Source organism: Nannobrachium achirus (assembly GCF_963921795.1).
Source record: "Nannobrachium achirus genome assembly, chromosome: 4".
Lineage (NCBI taxonomy): Eukaryota > Metazoa > Chordata > Actinopteri > Myctophiformes > Myctophidae > Nannobrachium > Nannobrachium achirus.
The window spans coordinates 70,504,528-70,522,892 of record NC_137813.1 but is presented as its reverse complement, the minus strand read 5'-3'; the positions used below and the strand labels follow the sequence as shown (position 1 = coordinate 70,522,892).

Sequence of the window (18,365 nt, the reverse complement as noted above, 5' to 3'; positions counted from 1 at the left end):
AGTAGAAAACACTCTCTCGCCACATGGGACAACATTTGTTCATAAGTGAAAGCGAAAGTAAAGCAAGCTGCGGGAGCAGGCAACATCGGACATACAGTATTATGTTCCCTTAAGTCAGTAGCTGCGCCTGCATTTACTACCACTATGAAAACATCAGCGAGGATTTATTTGAACATTGTCCTTGTGTGGACCAGCTACAACCCATCTGTGACAGGTAAGTTATAGAGTCTATCCCCCGCCCCCGCCTCCCTCCTCTGTCCCAGACCACACAGCACTACACAGTGAGTTTTACATTATAGGCCTACAAGGCGTAGGCCTACATGCAATTGATCACAGCAGCAGTTATAGAAAATAACAAATGTGTGCTGTAATAGCAGTACAATGACAACATGGCTATTATAGTATAGCGTCATTCCCACCTGGTAAAAATATCGTTTTGAAAACAAATTATCAACTAAAGAGGATGATGGCGTCATGCAGTGCGCATCACGGCCGAAATTGATTATGACTTTAGTGTTTTATAATAGACTAATAATCAAAATCTAGAAAGTAACTATAGTAAATAAAGCATCATGTTGTCGACAACAGGACAACAGGACGGCAGTTGTTGTTAATTATCGATATAGTTATATTTATCGCCGCTTAAATATGATCTATTTGTTATTGTTTTCACAGAGACGCGCCTCTCTTTCCCCTTGTTGGTGAGCGCCGTGTTTTTCTTCATTCCATTTTGTTCCGAGTGCAAAATGCGTCGCATCGCGGCCGAAATTGATTATGACAGAAGTGTTTTGTCAAATAATAATCAAAACCTAAAAAGTAGTCTGACTGTAGTAAATAAAGCATCATGTTGTCAGCAGCCGGACTTTTTCTTCGTTCCATTTTCCACTTCCAGTCTGGGACGAGTAATCTCTCAAGACAGCCTCAGAGTCGCCACACTTCTGGAAGAGAGACAGCCCGAGTGGGAGTAGCCTCTCGTAGCCAGGCTCTGGGGACAGAGAGGGAGAGCGGGGAGGCGGGGGCGGGGGCTAGCGGGGGTGGGGGCTAGGTAGCCCTGATGACTGAGTCATGCTGTGCCCAGTGTGGAATCGAGCCCTCAACGGTTTGATCGCATCATCTCCGTTCACTACAATGATCAACCGGAGATGACGCGACTGTCCACTAGGGGCGGAAGTCCTATGTTAAGCAAAATAATTTCGGACAAAAATGCTTTTTATTCAACAATCCGGCAGCGGCGTGTAATGAACGTTGCACGGCGTCAAATCGTTAGCAGAGTTGGCTTGGGTAAGCACTTTATTTTTGAAATCTGACGTTCCTAGCTCAAACCGTTGAGGGCTCGATTCCCCACTGGTCCTCATGTTAAGGGCACAGCATGACTCTCATGTTGTATTCAGGGCTAGGGGCTAGGTGGAGCGGTAAGTTAAAAGGAGGCAAACCAAGCGACACACTTTTATAGTGATGGGCAATCCCGTGCGTTCATTTCAGTGAACGGATCATTTCGTTCACGTTCACGGTAATGATTCGTTCAAGTGATTCGTTCACGGTTCACAGCGCGATCGTCCCGTGAAAAACACAATCGCGGGAGCGTTTTTATTACGTCGCGAGTACAGCCCGCCGTCGCGTCCTGTCTGCCGGCCGGGGCTATTTGGGGGAGGGGCGGGGGTGTGAACGACCCATTTCAGGGATTTGAACGAATCGTTCACGAGTCATGCTAATGATTCGATTCTTATGAACGAATCACTCATGAACGACACACAGGCAGGGCTGCCAACTTTCAGGAAAACCTAAGAGTGAGATTTTTTTTGCGGGGGGATATTTAAGAAGATATATATATATATATATATATATATATATATATGTTCAAAATATTACAATAGTTTTTGTTATTATTATAATTGTATCGACCCTTGGAGTCACTATTACACCAACCAGGTACAGTATGTTGCACTGGGTGGGTGTTATTTAATTCTCCAAATCTAACCCTCAATAATGAATATGTAATTTTGAGGCAGAAACGTAGTTAATAGCCTATAGGCCTAGTACTGTGGATCATTTTGGTGGGGGGTCTGGGGGTCCTCCCCCAGAAACATTTTAAAAGAGTAGATGTTATTTCCTGTATTCTGTTGCATTTTACAGGGAGTTTGATACTTTTATCAGGCTTTACTAGGATGAGAAAATTATGGATAAATGTTTACATTAAGCTCCAAGTAACACGTCTTTTGCTTGAAGATCTGTTCTTTTTGCACACGCATGACGCATCCATCCAAAAGTCCCTCCTCATTTAAACTGCCTGCTAGTAAGCAATGGGCATTTTAGACGTGTTGAATTAATGTTGTAGACTAGATCCTCCTGTCGCCTGTCGATCTTACTGTAAAGAATGATGTGCGCAGGAACGTGCACGCAGCGTTCCTCACACCAGACGCTCACGCACACACAGCGACGCATCTATCTAATCATTTCTTCAGAATCAGATACAGTATTTTAAGCCCTTTAATTGCTCAAATCGCGGCCGAAGTGGATGTCTCAGTGAGTTGACGCAGTTTTCCACTTTGTGACGGCTGGTGATATGACGGCGTGAGAAATATGATGTGTGGCGCGAGAGCGTGAGAAGAGGGTCATTTGCGTGAGTCTCACGCTCATTGCGTGAGGGTTGGCAGCTCTGCACACAGGGCTGTTACACTGTCCATAGATGTAGATTCTATTTGGGGGAGGGGCGGGGGTGTGAACGACCCATTTCAGGGATTTGAACGAATCGTTCACGAGTCATGCTAATGATTCGATTCTTATGAACGAATCACTCATGAACGACACACAGGCAGGGCTGCCAACTTTCAGGAAAACCTAAGAGTGAGATTTTTTTTGCGGGGGGGATATTTAAGAAGATATATATATATATATATATATATATATATATGTTCAAAATATTACAATAGTTTTTGTTATTATTATAATTGTATCGACCCTTGGAGTCACTATTACACCAACCAGGTACAGTATGTTGCACTGGGTGGGTGTTATTTAATTCTCCAAATCTAACCCTCAATAATGAATATGTAATTTTGAGGCAGAAACGTAGTTAATAGCCTATAGGCCTAGTACTGTGGATCATTTTGGTGGGGGGTCTGGGGGTCCTCCCCCAGAAACATTTTAAAAGAGTAGATGTTATTTCCTGTATTCTGTTGCATTTTACAGGGAGTTTGATACTTTTATCAGGCTTTACTAGGATGAGAAAATTATGGATAAATGTTTACATTAAGCTCCAAGTAACACGTCTTTTGCTTGAAGATCTGTTCTTTTTGCACACGCATGACGCATCCATCCAAAAGTCCCTCCTCATTTAAACTGCCTGCTAGTAAGCAATGGGCATTTTAGACGTGTTGAATTAATGTTGTAGACTAGATCCTCCTGTCGCCTGTCGATCTTACTGTAAAGAATGATGTGCGCAGGAACGTGCACGCAGCGTTCCTCACACCAGACGCTCACGCACACACAGCGACGCATCTATCTAATCATTTCTTCAGAATCAGATACAGTATTTTAAGCCCTTTAATTGCTCAAATCGCGGCCGAAGTGGATGTCTCAGTGAGTTGACGCAGTTTTCCACTTTGTGACGGCTGGTGATATGACGGCGTGAGAAATATGATGTGTGGCGCGAGAGCGTGAGAAGAGGGTCATTTGCGTGAGTCTCACGCTCATTGCGTGAGGGTTGGCAGCTCTGCACACAGGGCTGTTACACTGTCCATAGATGTAGATTCTATTTGGGGGAGGGGCGGGGGTGTGAACGACCCATTTCAGGGATTTGAACGAATCGTTCACGAGTCATGCTAATGATTCGATTCTTATGAACGAATCACTCATGAACGACACACAGGCAGGGCTGCCAACTTTCAGGAAAACCTAAGAGTGAGATTTTTTTTGCGGGGGGGATATTTAAGAAGATATATATATATATATATATATATATATATGTTCAAAATATTACAATAGTTTTTGTTATTATTATAATTGTATCGACCCTTGGAGTCACTATTACACCAACCAGGTACAGTATGTTGCACTGGGTGGGTGTTATTTAATTCTCCAAATCTAACCCTCAATAATGAATATGTAATTTTGAGGCAGAAACGTAGTTAATAGCCTATAGGCCTAGTACTGTGGATCATTTTGGTGGGGGGTCTGGGGGTCCTCCCCCAGAAACATTTTAAAAGAGTAGATGTTATTTCCTGTATTCTGTTGCATTTTACAGGGAGTTTGATACTTTTATCAGGCTTTACTAGGATGAGAAAATTATGGATAAATGTTTACATTAAGCTCCAAGTAACACGTCTTTTGCTTGAAGATCTGTTCTTTTTGCACACGCATGACGCATCCATCCAAAAGTCCCTCCTCATTTAAACTGCCTGCTAGTAAGCAATGGGCATTTTAGACGTGTTGAATTAATGTTGTAGACTAGATCCTCCTGTCGCCTGTCGATCTTACTGTAAAGAATGATGTGCGCAGGAACGTGCACGCAGCGTTCCTCACACCAGACGCTCACGCACACACAGCGACGCATCTATCTAATCATTTCTTCAGAATCAGATACAGTATTTTAAGCCCTTTAATTGCTCAAATCGCGGCCGAAGTGGATGTCTCAGTGAGTTGACGCAGTTTTCCACTTTGTGACGGCTGGTGATATGACGGCGTGAGAAATATGATGTGTGGCGCGAGAGCGTGAGAAGAGGGTCATTTGCGTGAGTCTCACGCTCATTGCGTGAGGGTTGGCAGCTCTGCACACAGGGCTGCCAATGTTCTTTTTGCGAGGGGGAGGGGGATGATATATATATATATATATATATATATATATATATATATATCTTGTAGAGAGAAAACGTCCCAAAATAAAAGCACTCTACAAGAGTTATGATTTAGGTTTAACCATTGTGTTTTGTTTTAAGGAGGATCTCAGGTGAAGGGGTCCTGTGTTCCTGTGATGGCCAAAGCGGGGGAAGATGTGACTCTTCCTTGTCACATTCAACCATCTGTTGATGCATCCAAGATGACAGTGCAGTGGTCCAGACCTGACCTGAAACCACAATACGTCCACGTCCTCTCAGAGGGACGGGAGGTTTTCTCCTACAGGAACCCGTTGTACAAACTGAGGACATCTCTGTTTCCTGAAGAACTGCCTCGTGGAAACATCTCACTGAAGCTGTTCAGAGTGCAGCTCTCAGATGAGGGGAATTACACGTGTTTTGTTCCATCCCTGGACAGCAGTGGTGAGATCCAGCTCCTTGTTGGTAAGGATTAGTGGTCAAAACATGACAGAAAACAGACAAAATAGCGAATTAAAATGTATTTATTTAAAAAATTTTAGCAAGTCTTCTCAAATATGACTCATGAACCGTTGAACTGCCACAGATCAGTTATGAATTACACATCTCTGGAAGGAATGAAAGATGGATGGATGGATAATCAATCAATCAATCAATCAATCAATCATGTGTATTTGTTTTTGCAGGGGTTGCGTCTCAACCAGTGATCTCTATTAGAATAAAAGGCAGAGTCTTATCTTGGTCATGTGATTCTGGGTGCTGGTATCCACAACCTGAGGTGTCTTGGCTGGACAGTGAGGGAAACATCCTCCCTGCTGAACCTTCAGTGACTGTCAGACGTTCACAGGGCTGTTACACTGTCCATAGAAACGTGACAATGATGCCAGGAGTGCGTGTGACATGCAGAGTTAACCAAACGCACTTCAACTACACCAAAACTGTTGAGACACCCAGTGTCATTCAAGGTAATACACATTCCATAACTCTTTAAGCCCTGAGGAGCCTGTGTAACACGTGTTTTCTTTTCTTTTCTTTTTTTTTCATTATGATTTAAGTTAATCCGAGAAGATCCATACTGAAACGCTGATCAGGAGAGAAAAGCATGAAGTGCTGGGCAACTTGTTTGATGATTTAGGCTGACCTACTTTGGGATCAGATCACTGCAGGGGAAATAAGAGGGAAAACAGTTGGGCTGTGCTTGCATTCCATTATTTGCCCCACAGGATCAATAAAGCTATCTATGCCTGGTTGCCAGCTATGTTGTGAGAGCAGATCACAGATTATTTCTGCATCAAGGTGAAAACATGCATGCTGCTACATGGCTGCTAGATTCCGTTATGGAATAGTCCATCACTGCCATCTACTGGTAGAATGACATACATTGTAATAGAAATTAGGTTTGGACAGTTGGGGTTGGTTCTTCATTATCTTCAAATAAACAAATACTTCCTCATGAACCTACATGTGCATTATGCCAGTGAAAGTTTTGTGTACTATGTGGCTGAAACTGATAATCCTCAGTCAGGTGTGTTTTCATCATTATTGAGGTTTTATTTGAAGGCATCTAGCATGATGTTATTTTCATGATTGTTAAGTGTCAAACAGACAAACATACACAATAGATAGAGCATAGATCATCGTCATAATCTTCATCCCTTTTTTTTCCCTTTCGTTTTTTTGCAGAGGCTTTGCCTCAGCCAGTGATCAGTCAAATTGGAAAAACAGACGATGGCTTGTCTTTCTCATGTGATTCTGGGTGCTGGTATCCTGAACCTGAGATGTCTTGGTTGGACGGTGATGGAAACAACATCACTGCTGAATCATCAGTGAGAGTCAGGCGTTCCCACCACTGTTACATTGTGCAGACCAATGTGACAGTGAGGAGAGCAGGGCGCTTGACCTGCAGAGTTCACCAAGCACACAACTCTGTGGAGACACACAGTGTCATTCCAGGTAATGAATGTTCCATCACTAATTTAAATGCTCCTAGATTTAGATTGCAGTAGTTCAACCCGAAATCGTCAAGTTGTTTCATTTCAAAATGTAGGCCTACTGCAAATTAAATTCACATTCTGGACAGTGTGTGGATATCATTTTATGTTTTAATTCACCAATTCTTGTGTGTGTGCTTGCATCAATGTTATTTGTGTAGAAAAAGAACACCCCTACAATAATAAAAAAATATATAATAATACTAATATTAGCAGTGTTTCCAAAACGTAGACTGGTGATATATTCTAACACTGAGGCTAGGGTTTGACAGTAGCGTGATTAGAGTACATCAAATCACTAAGTTGCGTTACACCACGTTGTTGTTCCCTCCTATAATATAGTATATATATGCATACAGTCATTATAAGCAACCTGAAGCTTATGCTTGCCTTCCTGAACCTAACCCACAGGGGGGTAGTATAAAAGTACCTATACTATAAACTATATACTACCCCCCTGTGGGTTAGGTATAAAAGGGTTTACACTTAACAGTATACTCTGAAGAGGTCCATCTTGAACTGCATCACTTCTAATCATTTTAACCCCACCGTTTCAGAGGATGCCATTCCGAAGGTGCGTCAACATTATGGACTGATTTTTGTGGCCAGCTTGCTTATAGGCCTATGCCTATGTTGCTATTTGGTGCTAAAGACGACTGGTGAGTTAAATAGCATGGAATATGTTGTAAATATCTAATTAAAGTGCCTTTTGATCAACTTCATATTAAAGAAAATAAAAGTTAAATCTCTCCTGTTACTTAAAGTATGTACAGTAAGTGCATGAGCTACACTCAAGTATAGATGATGGTATATTCTGTTATCCCCCCTTGTACTAGCATCTGAAGGATCATATGCTCAGGGCAAGGCAAATGACGGCAGCCTATTGAAAGTGGATATGCTCTGTGTGCATTGAAAGGCAAAAGAATAAAGAGAGAAAATCTATAATAATCCTGATCAAACACAATTCTGTTATCGATTATCTATGATCCTGATAGCACAGATTATAGTGATGGTCAAGTTGACATTAACAATATATGGCTCTTTGATGCCAAATAAGACTGGTAATGAAATAAGATGGAATATATTCCATGCATTTTGATCAACTTAGAGTTAAATGCTACGTACTGTATGTAAGTTATAGGCTACTCAAGAGTTATGCTCAAATATAGATGATTCTCATGATAATTTAATCTGACATTATATTTCATATTGCTTCAGGTTTCAGGTTTGTTTCCAACCAAGGTGAGAGACTTTAAACTTTATTATATTTATCAAACATTTTCTTACACAGATAATGTAGATCTAGTGTTTGTACGTGTTTATGTGTGTAATATACCTGCAATCTTTCCCTCCTATAGATGATAATGAGACTCAGACTATACATGAGGGTCCTCCTATAAATGATAAAGAGACTCAGACTATACATGAGGGTCCTCCTATAAATGATAAAGAGACTCAGACTATAAATGAGGGTAAGTACAACATCCATTATGTTCTTAGATGTTGCAATAGAGTTCACTGCATGCATTTGTGTGCAGCAATGTACCTGTCATTTTGCTCTGGTTATCAAAGGTAAATGAAACTAAATAATAAGTAAAAATAATAATAAAACAAAAAGTTTTTGATTGACTATTTTGTTTTTGACTTGATTGAACATTGATTTGTGTGTTGTGTGTGCTTTTTTAATATAGTGCAGTCAATTAATTTGTGGTTTTAATTTTTGGTTTGCATGTCGCTGTATATTTTATATAAAAGTAAGATCATTTATCTTCCATAAGTGTGTCTTTTCCATAACCTTATGGGAGCATATTGAAAGTGGATATGCTCTGTGTGCATTGAAAGGCACAAACCTCAAAAAGAATCCTGATCAAACACTATTCTGTTGGTCTTTTTAGATGCACTGACAGTGCAAGTGTCACCGATGGACACATTATGAAAGGTAAGTGTTTCTGCATTTCTCACAAATCCCCACTGGCGGTAAATGGCACAAAACATTTTTAGATGGGAGGGGATCAGTTTTTCGGCTTAATCTTCAATGTTGTATTGTTTTAAGTTCAACCCTTTCATACTTTTAAAGTCTATTTCATCACAAATTAAAGATTATAAGTATCATACCACTCGAAAGTAAGTCTTTATCGTTTTGTTTATCATATCAGGCATACATTCCACTCTTGTCATCATTCCATGACATCGACACTTACTAAGCCACCTGGACTGGGCCACCTTTCACTGGGTGAAACTCGATCCGGATCGAAGGTTCAGACCCTTTCTCACCCAGGAGTCAGCCAGCTCCTTATCCAGACCTCAGTTATATCCACCGTAAATCGCTCCTTCTGGATCATTTGGAGGTGTTGTGGAATTCTGATCAATCACTAATCAATGAGGCAATGAGGAGACAAGAAAATGTTAAAGGTGGTGGTAGTTATGATTTATGTAACATGATATATCATGGTCAGAAATACATTCACACTTAAGTCAGTGGTAAGGTAGTCCTGCCCCGAGGCACAGGTCAGACACATAGTTACTGTATACTTGCTTCAAGGTCTCGAGGACGAGCTGCACCATAACAAGATAGGCCTTACCAAAACTATAGCTACTCATGCCAAGTGAGACATCTAGACTCTTACAAGCTATCCTGTATCATGATGTATCCTAAGAACTAGATGTAATCAATGAACACATGATCTACTCTAATAACGTCACACATAATCAATCATGATAATAATATAATCTTCGACAGAGGCACTCCAAATGATCAAGATCAACCAGCCAAAATGTTCACTTCTCCCCCTTTCAACGCTCCCTCCAAAATGGTAAATGGTGCATTTATATAGCGCTTTTATCCAAGGAGCTTTACATAGATTGTGCATTACATTCACCCATTCACACACACATTCATACACCGATGGCGGAGGAAACCATGCAAGGCATCACCGGGAGCAACTAGGGGTTCAGAGTCTTGCTCAAAGACTCTTGTTGTTGTTGTTGAGGGGCACTTGGTGAAAATCTCGCATCGGGGCACGCTGGGGGCTAGTTTCGCCACTTAACTGGATCGGAGGGTGGTGTGGGGTGTGTGTGTGTATGTATGTATATATATATACTATAGCATATACTATGCTATACACTGATATTATGGGGTGTTTTTGTTTGTATGATGTTTTACATTAATATTATGTGATGGTTTTATGTTGATATTATGGGATGTTTTACTACGCACAAACAATATAAAATGGATGCAAATAAAAAGCAGGGATGGCTAAAATACTTGGGGAATGTCCTCTTTGATCTGGCTGCACACACGGACAGTTTGTTGAGCAGTTTGTCAGATTAGCACAGACTAAGCACAGACACGGACACCAGACAGACAGTCAGACAGACAGACAGACAGACAGACAGACAGACAGACAGACAGACAGGCTTGTAAATCTCTCACCTATGTCTTGGTGGCCCTGGCAGAGATAATTAAGATACAATACTAGATGAAACGTCACGCAAACAAAACAAACAGTTGTATGTTTTTATTTACCGGCAAGAACAACATTGGATATATGGGGGAAAACACGAAGTCGTGACTCAAACAAATGTGTTGTTACTAATTTGTATAATGCTTCCATGACTAAATTAAATTAGATTTGTTATGTATTCAACATTTTGTATTCAATATATTATTAAACTCTAGTATAATTCACCAAATTAATACAATGAGGACACCATAATAAGGAATAAGCAAAGATTCATCACAGAGCTGCACATATTACAAGATTGCTTAGGAACTGCACTATGTTTTCAGGAAAGAAATGAATTAAAAGCAGATTTAGACAATAACATTCAAAACTTAAATCAGATTGTAAATGTAAAAATAATGCATGAATGTCAAGTGAGTTTTAATACTCTGAAGACTTCAAGAATAGACACTTTTGTTTAATCAGAACGTCTGCATTAATGTAGCTCCTTTAGCCAAAGCACTTTACAATGTGCTTTACATTCATCCAACATGGAGGCGTGCCATGCAAGGCAACCTGCTCATCAGGAGCAGTTTCAGTTTCTTGCTCAAGGACATTTCAACACCAAGTTAAGAACAGTTATCGATGAACCACCAGCTTCCCAAACCACAGCCACTGTTGGCTATATCATCTGATCATTGAGATTGTGTGAATGCCAAAATGAGCACACACACTCCCTGGATGCCAATTCAAAACCTCTGCCCCACATTTTTCAAATGGCCCTGTTCTAGCGCCACCATGAGGCCGATGTTTGCAAAACACATTTCTGTACACTACTCCTACAGATTTCACACAAATCGGTAGACAGCATCTCTACAGTCATGTGATCGACACAGATCTGTCTGATTGTCCATATTCCCTTCTGATTGGCTGATATTGGCTTTCAAAGTTTGTAAGATAGGTCCATTTTGGACAAAATGCCTCAGATCACAAATGCAGTGTGCAATTAACATGAAATCGCGCACACAGGTTCCCACTAGGCCGAGGAAGAAATGCCACTTCAAATTTTTGAAATCAGCCTCATGGTGGCGTTATAACAGGCCGATTCGTGGTTTTACCTATAACTCCACCGATCTGTTTCAAACATTGTAAGCGCACTCCCTGGATGCCAATTCAGAACCTCTGACCCACATTTTTCACATGGGCCTGTTCTAGCGCCACCAGGAGGCCAATTTGTGCAAAACTACCTTTTGACCAGTACTCCTACAGATTTTGTCCAAAAATCACGCAAATCGGTAGACAGTATCTCTACAGTCATGTCGACAAGGATCTCTCTGATTGTCCATATTCCATCCTGATTGGCTGAGATTGGCTTTCAAAGTTTGTAAGATTGGTCCGTTTTGGACAAATTGCCTCAAATCACAAACAGAGAGTGCAATTAACATGAAATTGCGCACACGTTCCCACTAGGATGAGGAATAATGTCACTTCAATTTTTTTTAAATCAGCCTCATGGTGGCGCTATAACAGGCCAATTCGTGGTTTTACCTATAACTCCACCGATCAGTTTCAAACTTTGTAAGCGTACTCCCTATTAGGCCAAGGAAAAACCCTTTCCTTGCATTTTTCACATCAGCCTTTTATAGCGCCACCAGGAGGCCGACTTATGTAAGACACATTTTTCGATATTACTCCTTCAGATTTTACCCAAAATGAACACAAATCAGTACACAGTATCTCTACAGTCATATGATCAAGACGGATCTGTCCTATTAAATATTCCATCCTGATTGGCTTAGATTGGCCTCCAAACTTTGCAGGATTGATCCGTTACAAACAAAATGCCTCAAATCAAACACAGCGTGCAATTGTAATGAAATAGTGTATGCACATTCGCAAAAGGCCAAGGAAGAAATTACACTACAAAATGTTCAAATCAGCCTCATGGTGGCGCCATGAAAGGCCTAAGATTGGTAAAGAACACATGCCACCCTTTTTACATTGGTCTATTATACCACCACCAGGACGTGTGGCTGGTGGAGACCTGTGCTCGGAAGAGCACTTCTTCTAGTTTTTTTTTTTTTATACACAGACAGAAATTAATAACAAAAAATAAGTAAGAAGAAGTAAAGGGGGGGGGGGGGTAGCTTTCCTGTAATGCTCCTAAACTACTTTTACTCTTCATCTTTCAAATGCATCTACACAGTTTCTCATTTTGTAAGAAATTCTTTCCAACTCCAGTTAAAAAATCTATCAAAGTCAACACGTGTGAGTGATGTGACTTAAAATCACAGGTGTCAAAAAAAAAAAAAAAAAAGTGGGCGAAATTCTTAAGCTCCCATCAATGTAAATTAGTAACTAGTTTGGAGGGGCTTATTGTCGGCATCAGTCAAGAACGTAGGAGTCTATGCCCGTTACAATGTGCTAGACCCCTGAGAGATGGATTGCTGAGGTTGCAGGTATGGTTATACGTACATCATGGTTAAAGTAGACAAGTGACAGATTACAAACACTAGTTTAGTGAAGTTGAATGAATTTCATTATAGACTTATTTATTTATTTGTATTATTACTTCTTTTTTTTGGGGGGGGGGGGGGGGTGGTAATGGAGAAGCAACACTGTGTTCCTCCTCCTTCTCATTAAAATAAAAATCTGAGATCATGTTTTTTGTTGTTTTTCCTAATGGAATGATTAAGCAATATTACATGAGAGGGTGTGCATTAACGCAGTTATCCTGCACAACAGCCTTTCCGCAGGAACGAGCCGACAGGCGAGTTCCGTAGGAAGGGCTTGAGTAGTTCATCTCCTGTTCCGCCACAAGTACAGAACATACACGTACAGTTTATGGATATATCATTTGTACTGATCATCACTCAAAGACTCAAAGCATCATTCTTTTCAGTAACATCAAACAGTGAACACATGGTGAGTGAGGAGTGGAGTAGAGGTTTTCACCTCCGGAAAAACACCAGAGTGCATCTGTTCTAATAGAACTGTGTTAACCGCTGTGGCTAACAAGCTAACAAATAACCTACGTAATAACTTAATAAATGTGGAAGCACGCAATGATGTTGCACTTGGAACTTTTTCTTGACACTCCTCTGCTGTTCTTCACTCAATCATCTCCATCTGTAACACAATAAAAACATAAAACACTAAAGGCTGGGCAATATATTGAAAATGTATCGAGATTGAGGTATCAACATGCAAGGTATACATATCGACGAAGACGGCTTGAAATGAGGTATTGGTGTATACATGTGTCAAATTAATTAGCAGACACTCTGCATCATGCATGCACGTAGCACATGCAAAAGAGCAGTCCATCTGTAACATGTGGTTATTTCAATAAAACCATTGTTGGAAAATGGAAATAAGGTATTTAATGTATTTATTCTATGTGTACTGTTCAGTTGCTATTCATTATCTGGGTTAGACAGGCGGTGGACCTAAAGCAGAAAAACATTAAAAACTATATAATGCAAGTAATGTCGATATCAAGGTATTCAATGTTAACGAATATCGAAGGTTTTCCTAATATCACCCAACCTTAACATTGTCTGCCAATCTGTACTGCATGAGATGCTTTATATGTGACTGGACACGGCTGACGGCTAGTCATTGATATTTTTTTTCATTTTCATTTCTTCATTCCATTTGAAAGCTGGGGATCATAGCCACAAAATGATATATTGGTTGTGGAGATTGACCCAACAGTTTTGAAGATATGGCTTATAGAATGATGCCATGCTGAAATAGTACTTTTGAGATATTCAAGTTTTAAATAAAGTTCTAACATGCAATGACCTGACTCCGCCACATGGGGAAGTAGAGAGCCAATCTTCAATTCAAAGAAGCGTTATTGGCATGAGAACACAAACGTTTACACAGTGGTGGAAAAAGTACCTACACTTTATAATTAAGTAAAAGTATCAATACTGCAATATAGAATCACTCTGTTACAAGTAAAAGTCCAGAATTAAAAATGTACTTGAGTAAAAGTACAAAAGTATTGGTATCCAAATGTACTTAAAGTACCAAAAGTAAAAGTACAAAATGTTTGAAAATAGCAGATCTACAAGCTCACAACACGTCACACCGCAATGCGTTGTGAGCTTGTAGATCGGCTATTTTCAAATAGCCTTGGTATAACATAGGGCTAAAGTGGTTTATGTATGTTTTAATTAAACTTTAGTTATTGCTTTGTAGATTTTGATTTTAATAGCCCAAAACATACATTAACCACTTCAGCTGTTATTGTAGCCTATACACATTTTGGCCATTTGAAAATAGCATACATTGTGAGCTTGTAGATCTTCTATTTTAAAAATATATTTATTTAATACCGGACTTCTACTTGTAACAGAGTATATCTAAATTGCAGTGGGCATATACTTTTACTTAAGTAAATAAGAAAAGTAAAGGATTTCTTCCTATAGAACACAAAGTTCTATGGGGCACCAGTTTTCGTCAGTCCACGTTGCTCTAAGGGAAGCTACGTGCGCAACACTATAACTCGTGACCTATTGAAATTGGTCAGCTAACTGCTAAAAAATGCTTTATGTAACATCAGTGTTTGTGTTTGTGTAACTTCAGTCAGAAGGATAATCTGACTGTTCTGATCTGATAATAAACCACAATCTACAGTCTTAACCAGGGCTGCCAACTTTCAGGAAAACCTAAGAGTGAGATTTTTCTTTTTTTGCGAGGGGGGGGGGGGGGGGGGGGGGGGGGGGGGGGGGGGCTTTGGTGCCTCAAAAGAAATATAAAAAAATTATATATAGGCCTATATGTTCAATTACAATAATTTAGGTTATTATAATTTTATCGACCCTTGGAGTCACTATTACACCAACCAGGTACAGTATTTTGCACTGGGTGGGTGTTATTTAATTCTCCAAATCTAACCCTCAATAATATATGTAATTTTGAGGCAGAAACGTAGAATAGCCTATGTTGTGGATCATTTTGGTGTCTGGGGGTCCTCCCCCAGAAAAAAATTAAAAGAGTAGATGTTATTTCCTGTATTCTGTTGCATTTTACAGGGAGTTTGATACTTTTTATCTTGCTTTACTAGGATGAGAAAATTATGGATAAATGTTTACATTAAAGCTGCCTGCAAGTAACACGTCTTTTGCTTGAAGATCTGTTCTTTTTGCACACGCATCCATCCAAAAGTCCCTCCACATCTAAACTGCCTGCTAGTAAGCAATGGGCATTTTGGACGTGTTGAATTAATGTTGTAGATCCTCCTGTCGCCTGTCGATCTTACTGTAGAAAATGATGTGCGCAGGGAACGTGCACGCAGTGTTCCTCACACCAGATGCTCACGCACACACACAGCGACGCATCTATCTAATCATTACTTCAGAATCAGATACAGTATTTTAAGCCCTTTTTTGTTGCTCAAATCGCGGCCGAAGTGGATGTCTCAGTGACACTTGAGTTGACGCAGTTTTCCACTTTGTGACGGCTGGTGATATGACGGCGTGAGAAATACGATGTGTGGCGTGAGAGCGTGAGAAGAGGGTCATTTGCGTGAGTCTCACGCTCATTGCGTGAGGGTTGGCAGCTCTGGTCTTAACCGCCTTGCGTTGTGAGCTTGTAGAAGAGCAACAATAGAGTTGGGTATACGATGCCTGCGTTAGCCTGCAGCTAGCGCTAGCTAACGTTAGCGTTAGCCACTAATATACAGTCATCCAGAATAGTCTAATAAGTCAACTTTCCGACGTCGAGGGAACGATTACATTCCATGTGTCCTTCAGATGGACTTTTCTCCTGGCTGTCATTCCTGTTAATGTTTTATTTTCCAAAAAAACGCTCTGAACGTTAAAACTAGATATTTTTCGAGGACACTGTTCTATTCAATGCTAAGCCAACTCAACGAGAGGACCGCACTGTTTCCGGAAGTAGAACACATACGTCACGAGTCTTAGCCAATCACAGACGCCAACGGATCATTTTTTCCACACCAGAAAAGAAGAAAACCGGACTAACAATTAAATAAATAATAGATAAATAATAGATTAAATCATTATAACAACGTAACATGGTTCATTTGGAACATACGTGGCATTAAATTAACAGAATAAATACCGGAATAAATATCGCTAAGTAATGGAGTCTCGATATTACCGCATTTGGCCACAAAGGGCTAATACAGGCTGGCTAGGTCTAGCATTTTAGCCATATTCTGGGAGGACCAACAAAAATATGTCACGATCTCTCACATTAATTAAAAAAAAGTCCTATTTAAATGCAGAGTTAAGCTCTGGCGTTTAAGTGAAATGTAGCCTAGATATTTTGAGATGCTTTTGTGGCTTTATCACATTTTAGAGAAAAAACAAAACAAAACGTTATAACAGCTCCTGTGAACAATTGATCAGTGCGAAATGACTAGCTGCCTGCCAGACTGGGACACATATGTTTATTTTTTAACATGCAATACCAGTCAACCGTTAGATTGTGATTATATTGTTCAATTTATACAAATAAGTACATTTTATATTGTATTGTGCATGTTTGTGTGTGTGTGTGTGTGTGTGTGTGTGTGTGTGTGTGTGTGTGTGTGTGTGTGTGTGTGTGTGTGTGTGTGTGTGTGTGTGTGTGTAGACTATTCAGGAAGCAGATGAACATACATTGCATTGCAGACACAGTAATGCATGTAAAACACAGAGAACAGGAAACAACTAAAGAACAGAAAAGGCGTGTGATTGTGTTTGTGTGGTCAGTGTGGTGTGAGTTACTCTACCTCTCCTCTCCCTTGGCTGTTTCTTATTCACAGTAGCATACGTCACATCTGCACTCTGTCTGTCTGCCACAGCGCTGTCTGTCCTGCTGCCTGCAACAGACAACAGCAGCTCACATACAGTATGTTACAAATTTGCATGTGCAGCGTTTTCCCTTCATGTAAACCAGGCTGATGAGTGAACCCTGATTCTCTGGTTGAAAGTAGGGGGTGTCAAGAATAAAGGACAACTCCAGACTAAATAACATCTAGGCTTATTTTCCTAGTTAAATTGATCCCAAAAGACTGTCCATGGGGTCTATTAGGCAGAAATGCCCCTGTTGTCCAGTTTCCCCAGCAGAACCCAGCAGCACTCACAGGATAGAGTGGAGCCCATAATTACACTATTTGTTGCGGTCAAACAGATTTATTTACAACTAGTTACTAGTTCTCTTTACAAACACATCCATGTCATCGTTGTCCCACACAGTCTAAACAGATGTTATTCTGCTATGTGTTTTACCAAGTCCCAGAAAAGACTTGCTGTGATTGGCCAGTACATCACTTTAATTGGCAGTTGTGCCGAATGCTCACCCCAAAAGATGATTTATGTGGCGGCTCGTGTGGGACAACCACATAAATCAATGGATGTGTTTGTAATGACAATTAGTAACACATTCATGGAAAAATAAATCACTTTTGGCCGCGACAAATAGTGTAAAAGCGATGCAGCGTTGCAGTTCATTCTAGTTTAGCCTGTACTATAGTATTAACTAACCTTGAGGCAGAAGACTAACGTTTACAAGTTACAGTAGTTACAATAGTATCGAAATAATAAGGACCACTTCTCATTCGCATCTCATTCATCTTATCTCACATTGCCTTTTTCTTTTTCTTTGCAGAGCACTGCAAGATAAACTAAAAACACAGACACTACTTGTTTGGAAGGTGTGTGTGTGTGTGTTCCCAGCCACAACAAACAAAATGTTTACTTGGCTGCATGTCGGTGTCGTGCAGTTACTCCTGCAAGACTGAATTTTTGCTGGTAGGCCTATTTCTGGTATAAAAATCAAACATGATGTATTCACAACTTAGTAACTTAGTCATGACACTGAGGATATTCGGTCATGATATTCCAAAGATGTTTGCTGAAACTAGGAAAAAAAAAGAAAGAAAGTGACATGGAAGACATTTTGTCAATGGCCTATGCACCCTAGAATCTAGGTTCCTCTAGGGCCTAGAGCAGTGATACTCAAACCCCGGGCCGGAACAATTTTGACTGGCCCACCAGCTTGAAGTCCTTGAAGTCACGCATCCACCAAGCTTTAAACTGAGCAGATTGGACCTTGCGTTCCCGAGATAATGCCCAACACATCTTGAAAGCAGCCAATGC

At 40.3% G+C, this 18,365-nt stretch overlaps 1 protein-coding gene across 3 annotated transcripts in view; it reads left to right on the top strand.

Moving 5' to 3' along the window:
• The first annotated feature begins 83 nt into the window (after positions 1-83).
• Positions 84-18,365, top strand: part of LOC308283223 (butyrophilin-like protein 2) — a 61,691-nt gene continuing 43,409 nt past the window's right edge. For 2 of the 3 annotated variants that reach the window (XM_080723608.1, XM_080723607.1), the window contains exons 1-2: positions 84-214; positions 4,935-5,276. In XM_080723608.1, the coding sequence (XP_080579734.1) occupies positions 145-214; positions 4,935-5,276 (412 nt within the window). In that variant the 5' untranslated portion in view covers positions 84-144. The remainder of the gene's footprint in view (positions 215-4,934; positions 5,277-18,365) is intronic. The other variant, XM_080723606.1, reaches the window with a different exon arrangement.